General features: G+C 33.4%; 1 protein-coding gene and 1 non-coding gene across 2 annotated transcripts; both read right to left on the bottom strand.

Moving 5' to 3' along the window:
* Window positions 1–2,588: 2,588 nt before the first annotated feature.
* LOC128041533 (small nucleolar RNA R71) lies at window positions 2,589–2,695 on the bottom strand. The gene has a single exon (XR_008196542.1). It is a non-coding gene; the product is annotated as a small nucleolar RNA R71 (small nucleolar RNA).
* An 11,632-nt stretch (window positions 2,696–14,327) lies between these two features.
* On the bottom strand, window positions 14,328–14,771 carry LOC105767116 (uncharacterized). Its single transcript, XM_012586634.1, has one exon. The coding sequence runs from the start codon at window positions 14,769–14,771 to the stop codon at window positions 14,328–14,330; it is 444 nt and encodes a 147-aa protein (XP_012442088.1).
* Between the last annotated feature and the right edge of the window lie 1,866 nt (window positions 14,772–16,637).

The raw sequence follows: 16,637 nt of genomic DNA, 5'->3' as shown, positions 1-16,637 counted from the left end.
CATGAAAATAAGTTCGGGTATTGTAACTTAATAGATTCTTTCGTCTCCCACGTAGCTTCCTTAACTCCATGCCAGTGCCATAAAACTTTAGTCAATGGTACTTATTTATTTCGCAATCCTTTCACTTCCCGAGTTAAAATTCTAATCAGTTCTTCACTATAAGTCAAATCGTGCTGCAGCTCAATCTCATCCGTAGACAATACATGTGATGGAATAAAATAATAGTGACGAAGCATCGAAACATTGAAAAAATTATGAATTTTATCAAGTTTTGGAGGTAATGCCATACTATAAGCCACCATTTTGATTCTTTCTAAGATTTCATACAATCCAATGAACCTCAGACTGAGTTTTCCTTTTTTACTGAAACGCAACACTTTTCTCCAGGGCAAGACATTTTGAAACACTTTCTCACCATCAGAAAACTCTATATATTTACATTTCAAATTAGCATAAAATTTTTAACATTCGAATGAAGTTTTCAAATTATCATGGATGGTGCGAACTTTATCTTCAGTTTCCTGAACTAGATCAACTCTAGCCAATTTTCTTTCATTCAAATCAGACAATATAATGGATTTCTATATTTATGCTCATATAAAGCCTCGTATAGTGCCATCTTTATACTCGACTTATAACTATTATTGTAAGCAAACTCAGCTAACTGATAAGTCATAAAAGTAATATGTTTTTAATCCCATTCTTGATGCATTTTTGGATGATTTATCATGTAAATTAGTGAATTTGATCTTTAAATCCATGTTTCTTTACTTAGGCGAGCATAGGATAGTGAAAGGAGTGAAAAATGGGCCAACATCAGATAAAAAGAGTTGTTTTCAAGATCCACATGACCTGGCCATTTCCAACGGGCTGAGCACCCATTTCGCACCCTACTTCTCTTTTACGTGGAAAAACCCAATTTTTAGGGTTTCTGAGCATTCTAAAGTTTATAAATACATATTAGAAGAGGACTTAAGGGGGCACACATAGAAGAACGAAGAAAAGACTCGAGGAAAGCCACCAGATTCAACTCAAAAGCGGATCTCCTTCAAGATTGAAGATCTTCGTTCAATTTCCTTAGAAGTTTTATTGGGTTTCTTTATGTCTTGTTGTTATCCTAACTTTGAGATGGTTTTATTCCAAATTATGAACTAAATTCCCTAGATACTTAGAGAAGACGAAACCTATGATAGATCTTATTATGATTTCTAAATTACATGATAAATACTTGATTCTTGTTCTCAATTATGTATGCTTATTTCTTGTTTTAATATTTTTGAGATATTGATTCAGGTTTAATGTGCTTATTTTAGTAGAGCAAAAGTCAATGTTTAAGAGTAGATCTAGCATAATTGAGTGGAGTTGCATGCAATCCTAGAAATAGGATGACATAAATCCACCGGATTAGAGTCAAATCTAATAGGGGTATCCATAGATTGAGTTAATGCGACAATAGGAGTTTTAATTAGAAAGAGATTTCAATTAATCAACCTATAGTCAGTTGTTCTTACTCTCGAAAGAGATTTTAACATAATTTAGGAATTTTTACGGATCAAGTCACAAGTGAATAATCATTTAATTCAGATTCAGATTAATAAGTGAAGTCTAGGTGGATTCTTTGCTGGGTATTGTCTATCTCATTGGTTATCTTCGTTTATTTTTCCCAATTCAATCTCTGACAATTCTTAGTTAATTTAGATTAGTAAATTTAGATTAAAATAATTCCATCAATTTATTTGCTAAATAATAGAAAAATAGTAATTACTACTACTTTTAGTCCTCGTGGATACGATATTCCCTTCTCACCATAGCTATACTATTGTTCGATAGGTGCGCTTGCCTTTGTCGTAATTATAGTTAGTTTAGTGACCATCAAGTTTTTGGCGCCGTTGTCGGGGACTAAAATATTATGAACACTTGATTTTTATTAATTTAGCCATTTATTTTTACCATATTTTTTTAGTTTAATTTTTTGTTTTCTAATTTTTCTTTTATTTGCTTCTGCCAGATTCCTTTAGTTTATGACTAGAAGAAACCCGTCGGGACCATTACTTTTTGATAGTGAAATTGAAAGTACAGCTCACAGAAATTGTAAAAAAGCAAGGCAGAGTCGACAAAGTATTGTAGATGAGCAAGAGGACGTTGTTATTATTGAGGAGATGGGTGATAATCGAAATAATCAGCTACCTCCTGTAGTTGATGCAAATCCAGATCCTACCCCTCGTACTGTGTACGATTAGGGCAAGCCCACTCTAACTGGGTCTAAATCTAGTATTGTGAGACCCACCATTACTATGAATAACTTTGAACTGAAGCCGAACACTATTTAGATGATCCAATAGTTTGTTCAGTTCGATGGTTCGCAAGACGAAGATCCAAATTCTCATTTGGCTAATTTCCTGGAAGTCTGTGCTTCTTTCAAGATAAATGGTGTTTCTGATGATGCCATTCGCTTACGGTTGTTCCCTTTCTCATTGAGGAACAAAGCTAAAAAGTGGTTGAATTCCTTACCACAAGGTTCTATCACTACATGGGACCAAATGATAGAGAAATTTTTACTCAAGTATTTCCCACCGGCTAAGATGGCCAAGTTGAGGAATGATATCTCTTCTTTCGTTCAGATTGACTTAGAGACCCTATGTGATGCATGGGAGAGGTATAAGGATTTATTTAGACGGTGCCCTCACTATGGGTTACCTTTATGGTTACATGCTCAAACCTTTCTATAATGGTTTGAATCCCTCAACTAGGTAATTGATCGATGCAGCAGTCGTTGCTACACTGAACAATAAAACACCTTAAGCGGCTTATGAGTTTAGAGAGGAAATGTCACAGAATAATTATCAGTGGCAATTCATGAGGACAAAGCCGACGAAAGTAGCTGGTGTTTTTAACCTAGACGCGGTCACCATATTATCAAATCAGGTAGAACTTTTGAATAAAAAAATTAATGGTTTATGTGTTTCTATGCAAGTACATTCGGTGATGCAATGCGACGCAAATGGAGGTGGAATAAATAATTTAGAATATTTACCCTTCGGTCCTAGCATGGAGAATGAGCAAATAAATTATATGGGTAACAATTTTAGACCTCAAAATAATCCTTATAGTAATAATTATAATGCAGGATGTAGGAACCACCCAAATTTCTTATGGGGTGGTCAAGAAAACCAAAGATCACAACCCCCTCCAGGCTTTCAAGAATAACCTTATCAGCAAGAGAAAAAACCTAACCTTGAAGAGATGCTAGCAAAATTTATTTCGGTGTCAGAGACTCGTTTTCAAAACATCGAGACAGCTTTAAAAAATCAACAAGTGTCTATTCATGGGATCGAAAATCAAATTGGACAGCTCGCTAAAATTGGTTTCAAAAAGACAGCAAGGTAGTTTATCTAGTAACATCGAACCCAACCCAAAAGAGCATGTAAAAGCAGTTACACTAAGAAATGGGAAAGTGTTGACTGAACCTGAAAAGAAGCTACAATAGGAATCTGATAAGGAAAAAGATTAGGGGTACAACCTGAAGTGAGTGAAACACAGGTACTTAAAGAATATAAACCATCGATCCCATATCCAACAAAGTTTAAGAAAGACCGCATAGATGCACAATTTGGTAATTTTTATGAACTTTTTAAATAGTTGCATATTAACTTACCTTTGTTGAAGCTATTTCGCAGATGCCAACATATGCAACATTTTTGAAAGAGCTATTAAAAAATAAAAGGAAGTTTGAAGAGCTATCCACTGTGGAACTCAACGAGGAATGTTCAGCTATTCTTCAAAATAAACTACCAACTAAGTTGAAAGATCCAGGAAGTTTTACTATTCCCTATTTTATTGATAGTTTAAATATTGAGAAAGCATTTGCTGATTTAGGTGCTAGCATTAATTTGATGCCTTATAAAATGTTCAAGCAGCTTGGTCTTGGGGAACCAAAACCCACTAGGATAAGTATTCAATTAGCTGATAGATTTGTTAAATATCCTAGGGGTATTATTAAAGATGTCCTCGTAAAAGTAGATAAATTCATTTTCCCTGTTGATTTTGTTGTGCTTGACATGGATGAGGATGTTGAGGTGCCTTTAATTTTAGGTCGTCCATTTTTAGCCACTGCCAGGGCTATCATTGATGTGGGTGATGGTAAACTTGTGCTTAGGGTAGGTGATGAAGAGATTATTTTTAAAAATATATGATGCCATGCGATTCTCTAGAGAATAAGATGATTCATGTTATTTTATTGACTCTATTGACCATGTTATTCAAGATTCATTACAGGAAATTGTTCATAAAAACACGTTGGAACTATGTCTTGTCCAAAGAGAGGAGGTAGCCGATGATATTATTGTGGTAAGTGCGACAAAAATTGATTTAGATTCTAATGAGTCTTCACTAAGACAGAAGAATTATGAGGGCATTGAGGTAAACGATAAATTAAAATTAAAACCCTCTACTGAAGAACCTCCCAAATTGGAACTGAATCAATTACCAAATCACCTAGAGTATGCATTTCTTGGAAATAATTCTACATTACTAGTGATTATTCCTTCAAACTTGTAGCCAAATGAGAAAAATGAGTTATTGCAAGTATTAAAGGAGCATAAAAGATCTATATCTTGGAAGATTTCTAACATTAGAGGGATCAGTCCTTCTTTTTGCACCCATAAGATTTTAATGGAGGATGAATACAAACCATGCGTACAAGCTCAAAGACGACTAAATCCTAACATGAAAGAAGTCATTAAGGCTGAGGTAATTAAAATTTTAGATGCTGGAGTTATTTATCCTATTTCTGACAATACTTGGGTGAGTTCAGTGCAGGTTGTTCCTAAGAAGGGAGGCGTGACTGTTGTAGCCAACGAGAAGAATGAGTTGTTTCCAACAAGAACAGTTACGAGATGGAGAGTTTGCATTGACTATAGGAAGTTGAACGATGCCACGAGAAAAGATCATTTTCCTTTGCCATTCATTGATCAAATGTTGGAAAGATTATCTGGGCATATGTATTATTGCTTCCTAGATGGACTCTCTGGCTACATTCAAATCCTGATAGCTCCCGAGGACCAAGAAAAAATGACATTTACATGTCCATATGGTACGTTTTCTTATCGAAGAATGCCTTTTGGATTATGTAATGCTTCTGCTAATTTTTAGCATTGCATGTTGGCTATTTTTGATGAACTTGTAGAAGACATTATGGAGGTATTCATGGATGACTTCTCAGTATTCGGTAATTCTTTCCATCTTTGTCTTAAAACTTAAAACGAGTTCTAATGAGATATGAGGAAACGAACCTTGTGCTTAATTGGGAAAAATGTCAATTTATGGTTCGAGAAGGGATTGTGTTGGGCCATAAAATTTCTAGTAAATGGATTGAGGTTGATAGAGAGAAAATTGAAACCATTGAAAAATTACCTCCCCCTAGTTCAGCTAAGGTTATTCGAAGCTTTTTAGGACATGTTGGGTTCTATAGAAGGTTTATTAAAGATTTTTCTAAAATAGCTAAGCCTTTAACGAATTTGCGAGAAAAAGATGTGCCCTTCTATTTTAGTCAGGAATGTTTAGAAGCATTTAATACTCTTAAAGAACAATTAATTAATGCTCCGATTGTGGTTGCACCTGATTGGAATTTACCCTTTGAGCTAATGTGTGATGCAAGTGATTTTGGAGTAGGTGCAGTTCTTGGACAGCGAAGAGACAAGCATTTTCAACCAATTTATTATGCTAGCAAGACGTTACAGAAAAAGAATTACTGGCTGTGGTTTTTGCATTCGATAAATTTAGACCATATTTGATATTATCTAAAGTTATTGTTTATACTGACCATTCAGCTCTTCGTTATCTCCTAACTAAATCAAATGCAAAACCTTTACTTATAAGATGGATTTTATTATTGTAAGAATTCGATTTAGAAATCCAAGATAAGAAGGGAGCTAAAAATCTTGCAGCAGATCACCTTTCCAAGCTAGAGAATTCACATCTCAATGAGCTTAATGAGAATGAGATACATGACTCGTTTCCTAAGGAACAAATCTTAGTTATAACCGACTCTGAAGTCCCTTGGTCTGCGGATATTACGAATTACTTAGCTGCTAACATCCTACCAAAAGGGTTGACACATCATCAAAAGAAGCGATTCTTTGCCGATGTGAAAAATTATTTTTGGGAGGATCCTTTTCTTTTTCGTGTATGTACCGATCAAGTAGTTCAGAGGTGTGTTACGAAATCAGAAGCGAGTAAAATTTTGGAACACTGCCACTCAGGACCAACAGGAGGACATTACAGTGGGACTAGGATCACACATAAAACACTTAAATCAGGTTTTTGTTGGCCCATACTGTTTAAGGACGCAAACAGGTATCTTACTTCTTGTGATAGATGCCAGAGCACAGGTAATATTTCTAAACATGATGAAATGCCTCAAACTTTTATGCTCTCATGTGAAATATTTGATGTTTGGGGCATTGATTTTATGGGCCCATTTCCTAGCTCATTTGGTAATAAATACATCCTAGTAGCGGTCGATTATATGTCAAAGTGGGTAGAAGCTCAAGCTTTACCTACTCGGAGTCAACGACAACCATGAAACAATGTCCATAGTGACACACTCCCATTTCTACTCGGGAATCATCCCAGGTTGTAACAAACCTAATGGAACCTGATGTTTGGCTTGAACTTGGTGGCATATCAAGCATCTGGATATTTCACTTTTCATTCCCAGCCACCAATAACTTTGTTTCAGATCGTTATACATTTTATTGTTTCCAAGATGAATCGAGTAAAAACTCTTGTGAACTTTGTTTAACAATTCTCATTTCAACCCAGCATCACTTGGTACACATAATCGATTACGATAGTATAAGAAATCATTAATTCCGATACAAAAATTAGTCGTCAACCATTTTTCACTAGATCCCGCATCGCTAACAACTCCAGATCTTTTTTTTTTGAAGTTCTTGAATTTGCAATAGGGATACCGGCTTCACTTCCAACTCAGCCAAAATAGAACCATCATGTTCCAACGTCAAACTTGCATTCATAGCCCTCAAAGTAAAGAGAGAGTTATGGATCAAAGCATCGGCTACTATATTAGTTTTCCTGGGATAGTAGTCAATCACTAAATCATAATTTTTTAGTAATTCAAGTCACCTACGTTGTCACAAGTTCAAATCTTTTTGAGTTATCAGATATTTTAGATTTTTATGATCAATAAAAACATGACATTTTTCACTATATAAATAATGTCGCCAAATCTTTAGAGTAAAAACAACCGCGACCAACTCTAAATCATGTGTTGAATAATTTCTCTCATGAGGCTTCAACTATCACGTGGCATAAGCAATTACTTTCCCGATCTACATCAAAACATAACCCAAACCGCAAAGGGATGCATCCCTATAAACGATAAACTCTTTCCTAATCTCAGGTTGAGTTAGAACTGGAGCCCCAGTTAACATATTCTTTAATTGTTCAAAGCCTTTTTGACATTTATCGGACCAAACGAAGATAACATCTTTTTGCAACAACTTCGTTATTGGAGATGCTATGATCGAAAAGTTTTTAACAAATCGCCGATAATACCCGGCTAAGCCTAGAAAGCTAAATACCTCAAAAACATTCTTTGGAACCTTCCAATCAACAATTGTTGATATTTCATTTGGGTCTACTCGAATGCCATCAATGAAGACTACATGACCCAGGAATCCAACTTCTTGAAGCCAAATTTACATTTACTAATTTTTTCATAAAGTTTTATGAGCCAAGTCTGCAATAGAATTCTCAAATATTCGACGTGATCTAACTTGTTCAATGAATAAATCAAAATATAATCTATAAACACCACAACAAAACGATCTAAATATGGTTGAAACACTCAATTCATTAAATCCATGAATGTGGCATGGGCTTTAGTCAAACCAAACGGTATTACTAAAAACTCATAATGGTCGTAACAAGTTTTAAATGCAGTTTTTGGTACGTCTGGTTCTTTAACTCATAACTGATAATAATTGGGTCACCAACCAATCTTCGAAAACACGGTAGCTCATTTTAACTAATCAAACAAGTCATCGAATTAAGGTAGCGAATATTTATTCTTTTCTGTAACTTAGTTCAACTGCCGGTAGTCTATGCATAATCTCCTCGATCCATCTTTCTTTTTCACGAATAATACCGGTGCACCCCAAGATGACACACTTGGTTGAATAAAATCACGATCTAACAATTCCTATAGTTGTACTTTCAACTCTTTTAACTCAGTAGGAGACATTCTGTAAGGAGCTATTGAAATCAGAGCTGTCCCAGGCACAAGTTCTATAGCAAATTTGACTTCTCGAATTGGTGGTAACCCTGGTAATTCTTTGGGAAACACATCAACAAATTCTTTAACTATTAATACCTAGTCTACTTTTATTTAGATAGCCGAGAATCAAGAATATATGCGAGATACGCTTCACACCCTTTTTTGATCAATTTTTGAGCCGATAATGTTGAAATTATATTCATCACATAACCTGTCCCAAAAGCCTCAACATGGAGAAGTTCACTATTTTTACATTTCAAAGTGATTTGTTTTTGTTGATAGTTCACTATAGCATCATCTTCAGTCCACCAATCCATACCAAAATGAGATCAAAATCAGCAAATAGTAATAGCATCAAGTCAGCAAGAGAGTGGTAACCTCGGATTTTTTTTAGTGGACACATTTTACAAATTTGATTAATTAAAACACACTGACCCAACAGATTTGTGACTCTGATATTGTAATCAATTGAGTCGATAGGTATATTCTTTTTGTTTACTAATGTAGTGCATATATTCTTTTTTGTTTACTAATGTATTGCATATATTATTTTTGTTTACTAATGTAATGCATATATAATAATGTGTTGACCTAGGGTCAATCAATGCATATACATCAATATAAAAAAGGGAGAATGTATCTGCAATAACATCAGAAGCAGAAGCTTCCTCTCGAGCTCTAATAGCATAGGCCCTAACGGGTGCTCTCGCCTCTAATCGATCGGTCCTATCATTAACTTTTCCTCATCCGATTGTGACGCCTTTACTATTTCCCGACTTCTTACCTCTCTGTGCAATATTCTCAGGTTTAGTAGTTTGATTCCCAGAGTCATTGAATCACTTTGGATAGTTCTTGAGGAAATGATCAATAGAACCACATTTGAAACAAGTTCCCTTTTTGAATCGACATTCATTGAAATGGTTTTTTACCGCAATGTTCCCAAACTAGTTTTTCCACATTTCTAACACTGCCTACACTAGCAGTTGGTGAGTTTAGAAATCTCAAATTGCTTGGTCTTCGTCTATCTCTAGTAGTGAACCCTGAAGAAGAAGCGAATCGACTAGCATCATTACGAAATTTCTTCGTTGGAAAAGTCTGAATTGATTTAGCTTGCCCTCTTTTACTAAAATCTCAAGATCTCATATTTCACGGCCTTTTATCTTTACAAATCCCTTCTATTTTCTGTGCACACTCTGACAATTCCACAAATTCTCATAATTTCAAAGCTCCGACCAACATTCAGATTTCATCAATTAACCCATCCTAAAAACGAATACACATATCTTTTTCAGTCGATACAATATTTCGAGCATATTTACTCAAACAAACAAAATCTCGTTCATACTCTGCTACTGATCGATTTCCTTGTTTCAACTCAAGAAACTATTTCTTTTTCTTCTCTAAGTATAAACGACTAACATATTTCTTTTTGAATTCCATCTAAAAATCCAAATTAATCTGATCATTCGGAACCATAATTGTCAATGTACACCACCACGAGTATGCTTTGTATTTCAGTTTCGAAATTACACATTTCAAATTGTCTTCGGGTGAACACATTAATTCTGCAAAGACTCTCTGTGTATTCTCAAACCAGTATTCAGCTTTGGTAGGATCGTCATCAACTTTACCTTTAAATTCTTCAGCCCCACACTTACGAATTTTATCAACATGGGGTCGATTAACCATTACAGGTATGCGGTTTTGAGGATACGAGGTGTTAAAAGAGGAATAGTCGTGGGTGGAGGTTGCGGAGTCGTAGGGTTAGCTCGCATAAAATTATTGAACCACTAATTCATCATACCCTAAAAGACATTTTTCATTTCATTATCGAACAATTGCGGAACTAACATACTTTGAGTCATTCCCTGACTGGAAGCTTGAACATTACTTTTGGCTTCATTCATTACGGCACAATTTGATCCAGCTGACATGTTGTGTCTAAAAGAAAAACAGAGTCAGATTGGATTAAAAGCATCGCATTATCACATGTATATGTAGCATGTATATTCTAGACTCGATACACATTATGTTAGTCCTAGAATCGATTAAACTGTAACTCTGATACCGCTAAATGCAACACCCTATACCCAGTCTGATCGCCCGGTCCAAGCTATAAGGTATTACAATTATAAAATTTTAACATCATTCACAATTTTATAAAAAATAACCAAATAATTCATTTACAATAATTTCCATGCTATTCAATTAAAATGAGACCTATATGGAGCTTACAGAACATTTAAAACAAACCAGAAACAATTCTGGACTAAAATGAAACTTTTACAAAAAATTGAGTAAAAAGTAAAAACACGGGTCACAAGGTCGAGTGACAGAGCTCAGCCCATGTGGCCAAACCGTGTAACAAATGTGCCCGTGTAAGTCAGGGTCACACGATTGTGTCGTCAGGTTGTATAAACCTAGGTCATACAGTCTTGTCCCTAGGCCGTGTAACAAACTGTGACCGTGTGGACAAACTTGAACCATAAATCAAAAAGAGCACATAGTCGTTTATACAGTTGTGTGGGACAAACGACCTTGTCACAAAATGTGATCGTGTGGACAAAACTGAACCATAAATCAAAGATACCACAAATTCGTGTCATACAATTGTATGGGACACACGACCATGTGGTAGACCGTCTCAAAAGTCGTGTGTGCCCAAAAACACCTTTAAACACAAGCCAATCCACATACCAATTCTTAGGTTCCAAGCCATGCATTAACAACACTCAAACCTATTCAAAATGTGTCAAAATATGCCAAAATATACCAAATCACAATCAACATGCGTGCCTAACCAATATGCCCTCATTGGCACTACATTTCAATATAAACAACCATATAAAATAACACATAACAAACATATCAACCTTATTCGATCATCAAATAAATTCCAAATAACATATGTCATAATCAACCATTTATACAAAACTTTCTAATGCTAATATATCTCAACCAAAGTTCCAAAAGTTACCTAAACAAAATAGCCATTTCAACAACAAATCACCAAGAAAGACATCAAATGACAAGTAACCATTTCAAGATACTAAATACTAAAATCATGTTTACAATTCAAATTACACAAGTCATCATCTCACAAAATAGAACCAATATGATATTACAAATTAGTTTCACCACATTCATCACAAGTTTATCATGAAACATTAAATTTAACATTATATACCAACTTTAACCACATTACAAATCCAACTAGAACTTTAACTGCATCAACTTCAAAACCCTGTATAGATGCCAAAAAACCAAAATAACAAATCAAAAACTACCAAAATAGAAGCTTGATAGTGTGAGCTTTGAAGTTGATCCATCTGACCAGTTCTGCAAAAACGTTAATTACAGAAAACAAGAACAAATAGAGTAAGCTTAAGAAGCTTAGTACGTTCATAGCTAATATTCAAATCAACTTACCTCAATTAAACATGTGAAAACTAAAATAACTTAGATTAATTAAAGATGTCAATCATTTACGAGAACGCATAGAATTAGTACAGAAATAGTTCATCACATATTTCATGCTCATCAATGGTTTAATCAAAATAATTCATAGATATATATATATATACATTTCATCACATCAATACAAAGTGAACATTCTTGCATGATTATACTTTAATACAAACCTTCTAATAGATAAATAGCGGTAACATCAAATCATTAAAAGATTAAATACAAATTTTCATAGCCCGATGAACTATAGTCATATGGTTCAGATACTCGGATAACCATATCACACCAGAGAGTATTGGAATGCTAACAGAGGCACCGAAGTGCAAATAGAGTTTACCCCATTTAATAATTCAAAGACACTTCCATAAATACATTTGTACACATTTTGCCAAATAACTAACTTCATTTAAAAATCATAGAAATCATACTTCCCAAATGTTCAACAACTACCAAATATTAACTTTCTCATTTGTACTTAATTACAAATAATTTATAATTTCAATTTCATTATCAAAACTAACCTTAAATAAAATTAAATCAAATCAAAATAGCACAAGTTATAAGTGTATATATATAGATCTATACAATGAACTTACCTAGTATATTTAGCTATCGAGTAGACTTGTAGGACTAATCTACAATTTTTCCTTTTCCTAATTATCCTCCGTACAATTCAATTCTTGATCTATATAATGCTTAAATTCACTTCACCAATTTCAAATGCACTATCAATTTCATTTATATGCATATGACCAATAAATTTCATTTTATTAATTTTCCTAAACTTTTACTAATCGTGTTTAATTTAGTCATTGAAATCAAAACTATTTAAAACTTCACAATTAATCCCAATATATGCAAACCAAATTAAATATCATCACAAATCAGTTTTCAAAAACATGAAATTTTTCTAAATTTACGTGCTAATTTTTACTTATTTTCATATTAGTCCCTAAATTTAAAAATCATAAAAATTCCTTTACAAAATCGCCCCAACAACAACCAAGTTCACAAATTCATCATTTAATCACAAGAATACCTAGAATTCACTATGAAAAGTTCCAAAATCTTTAACAGTTTTACAAAATAGTCTCTAGATTAGCTGGATTAAGTTACAACTATCTTAAAAACATAAATTTTACTAAAAAGGGTAAAGAAATCAGTTATGCAAAAGCTTCCACTTGGCCAAAAATTTATAAAGTTAACTGTGGTGATTTCTGGTGGAAATATGAAATTGAGAAGATGACTCCTATTTTCTTCATGTTTTTCTTTTCTTAATACTATTATAACCTTTAAAATAACATATAATTTATGATAAAAATGCTCACTAACCGTCCACTTTAAAAAGAAATGGTTTATTTGCTAATTAAAACCTTAAACATTAATTAATTAAACATTTTGGTTAATAAAAATAATAGTGATTTAGTTTTACATCTTTTACTATTTAGTTCTTTTCTTTAATTAACCATCCAAACACTAAAATTCGTGAACCGAACCTTCACATTTCAATATAAATACTGTAGATATTTAATAAAATATTTACAAACTCGGTTTAAAGAAATGAAGTCTCAATACCTCATTTTTCGAAACCATTTGACTTTAAGGACAAACCACTTATACTTAACTATGTGTTCAATTATAAAAAAATTATGACTCATATGAATTAAATAATAATTGATTAATCTCTCAGATTTGTGATCCCGAAACCACTTTTTCTGATACCACTAAAAACAGACTGTTACAATGACCCACAAATATTGGTATGAATTAATTTTAAGACATCTAAAGATCTATTGGCACCCAATCTCTTGGCTTTGGCTTGTTTTCCATTGATGCAATTGACACAGAAATCGAAGCCTGTGAAGTCAAAGGGACTCTAAAATACCATCAAACATAAGATGCTTAACTATACCATTTGAGATATGACTTAAGCGCTTATGCCATAATGATGCCAAATTTTTCTTATTTAATTTGCGTTTAATATGAAGTGATTCCACATTCAAGGTTTCATTATAGGATGCAAGTGTTTCTAGCAAATAAAGATTGTCATAAGTATTTAAAGAACTAGTTCCAACAACATTCAAATTTAAAGGCAAACTAAACTGATTGTTTCTAAATGAACAACAATATCCAAATTTTTCCAACAAAGAAACATAAACTAAATTCCGTGTAAAAGCCAATACAACAAAAGTGTCTTTTAAATCCAAATAAAAACCAGTTCCTAAAAACAACCTAAAATGCCCAATTGCTTTCACTTCTACCGATTTTTCATCACACACAAAGATGTGTCTTTCACCATCACTTGACTTACGGTAGCTTAGACAACCCTGCATAGAAACACTTATGTGAGTAGTAGCACAATAATCTATCCACCAATTGTTTCTAGGTACTAAGCTAAATTGACCTCAGAATAGACCAAAGAAAGAATTATACCTTTCTTTGCACGCCAAACATGATATTTGGCACATTTTTTCTTCATGTGTCCATACTTGTTACAAAAGAAACAACTCTCTTTAACCTCTTGTTATTTCTTTTGAGCTGGACCCTTAGCAGCTTGATTCTAATATTTTCTTTTCTTGCCCTTGTCTTTAGAGGCTTTGGCCAAATGAGTGCTTTCAGACTTATCATGCTTCAACCTTTCTTCCTCTTGCACAGAATGAGAAATGAGCTCATTTAGAGTCCATTTCTCCTTTTGACAATTGTAACTAATATTAAATTGGTTAAACTGTGCAAGAAGCGATACCAAAACTATAAGAACAAACAATTCCTTAGAAAGCTCGATTTTAAGTGTCTTAAGTCTTGAAGCAACATGGAACATCTCCATAATGTGCTCCATGTTTCCTTGACCCTTATACTTCATAGGCATCAAAGAAGTCAGAAGTGATGTCATCTTAACCTTATCATTTTTGGCAAAACGTTTCTCAATTTCGCCAAGGAAACACTTGGCCTGAGTAATCTCTTCAGATTTTGTGCCCCTAAAGGCTTCTGAAATGTTGTGCTTCATGATCATTAGACTCATGCGGTTTGAACAATCCCACCTCTCAAAATCCCTTTAAGCATCAGTGGTGCTTATTGCAGTGAGAGCTGCAAGTTGTTCTTCCCTTAGTGCAAGGTTTATGTCCATACAACCAAGCACTATAAGTAAGTTCCTTTTCCATTCCTTGAAATTAGTCCCATTAAGCAAGGGTATAAAATTTATATTAGCAGATATCGTGGCGACAGAAGATGAACTAGTTGAATACAGAACAAAATATATAAAAACAAGCTCACATCAATATTCATAAGTAAATAATAAATTTAAAATAGTGGCTAATCTCGTCTCAAGATACAAAACACAACATTAATATCGAGTCTTTGGATAGTAATATTAATAATAAGTGATACTCTTGTTTTAGCAATCAAAGATTGACAATAAACATGTATTTCATGCTAATATGATACTTTTTTCTTATATGTCGCATCAACAAATAATTTAAAAATTATAAGAATTTTAAAAATAAAATAAATATTGATAAAAATTAGCATAAGGCACACATAAATTGTTATGCGGGCCGCCATGTTTGAAAATTTAATATTTTAATTAGTATTTTCATTAAAAGAATAACAATTGAACTCTTTTTAATAGTTGATGATCAAATTCCTTTTATCAATAGAAAATACATATTTTTAACTGCAGTGAAAATCTTTAAAAAAAATTGAAACATCGCTTGAAATGAATCAAATGCATTCACTCAATTATTGAAATCTCAAGGAAAGTGTGAGAGCAAAGTGTTATCATTTTCTAGCCTGCTTTTCGACATTATGTAAACAGTAAAAGTTTCTTCTCAAGACTTTCATTTTATTTTCAAATATTTCATATCCCTTTCTACTTTTAAATTTTACGAAAAATACATAGAATTATAACTTATTTTATTTTATTTCCATTCCAATTCGTGGGTATTAATTGTAAAAGAAATTAATGCACTGATTGTTTGTTGAAGCTTTTATTTACAAATTGCAGTAATCCTTTGGCTACTAAACTTCAAAACCAAAACCAAGAAATCCTAGTTTATATTTTTGAGCTTCAAATCCTTTTGATTGTTTTCAACCAGTGAAGCATCTTCTCAGCACCAAGTCTAGTTTGATTTTGAATTTCACAAGTGAGGTAAAGCTATTTATATATGCTTCATTCCATGAATTGTGTTTAGATACATATATATTTCTTGATCTAATAATCTCTTACTATGTTTTTTTCTTGAAGCAAATCAAAGCTGAAAAAGTGTTTGGAATTTTTTCTCTTTGCAATCAAATACTTGGAATTATTACTTCATTTTGAAGAGGTAAGAGGGGAATGTTTATTATATTTTCCGTTGTTATATGTATATTATTAGTGTGAGGGTAAAATTTTAAAGAATATTGAATTACCTCTTTAAATAAGATATCTATGGACAATTACTTGAAATGATAATTACTTATGATTTGCTACAGTGTCTATTGCTAATAGCCTTGGGAGATTACAAACTCTGAAGATATGGGAGTACTGCTCCCAATTGGAAGTGTCAGACATAAACCTCCAAAGTTTAAGGGAAGTAGAAGTTAGAAACTACAATAATTTGAGGTATCCCTTCCCAATGGCTATTTCTAATAGCCTTGGGAGATTGCAAGCTTTGAAGATATGAGACTGCTCCCAATTGAAAGAACAATCCAAGGCTCAAAAGTGTCAAACATAAGCCTCCAAAGTTTAAGGGAAGTAGAAGTCAGAAACGGCAATAATTTGATGTATCTCTTCCCAATGTCTATTGCTAATAGCCTTAGGAGGTTGCAAACTCTGCAGATAAGTGATTGCTCCCAATTAGAAGAAATAATCCAAGGTTCGGAAGTGTCAAACATA

The sequence above is a fragment of the Gossypium raimondii genome, chromosome 5 (assembly GCF_025698545.1).
Source record: "Gossypium raimondii isolate GPD5lz chromosome 5, ASM2569854v1, whole genome shotgun sequence".
NCBI lineage: Eukaryota > Viridiplantae > Streptophyta > Magnoliopsida > Malvales > Malvaceae > Gossypium > Gossypium raimondii.
Note: the sequence above shows the minus strand (reverse complement) of the source record. Positions and strands in the feature narration are given on the sequence as shown.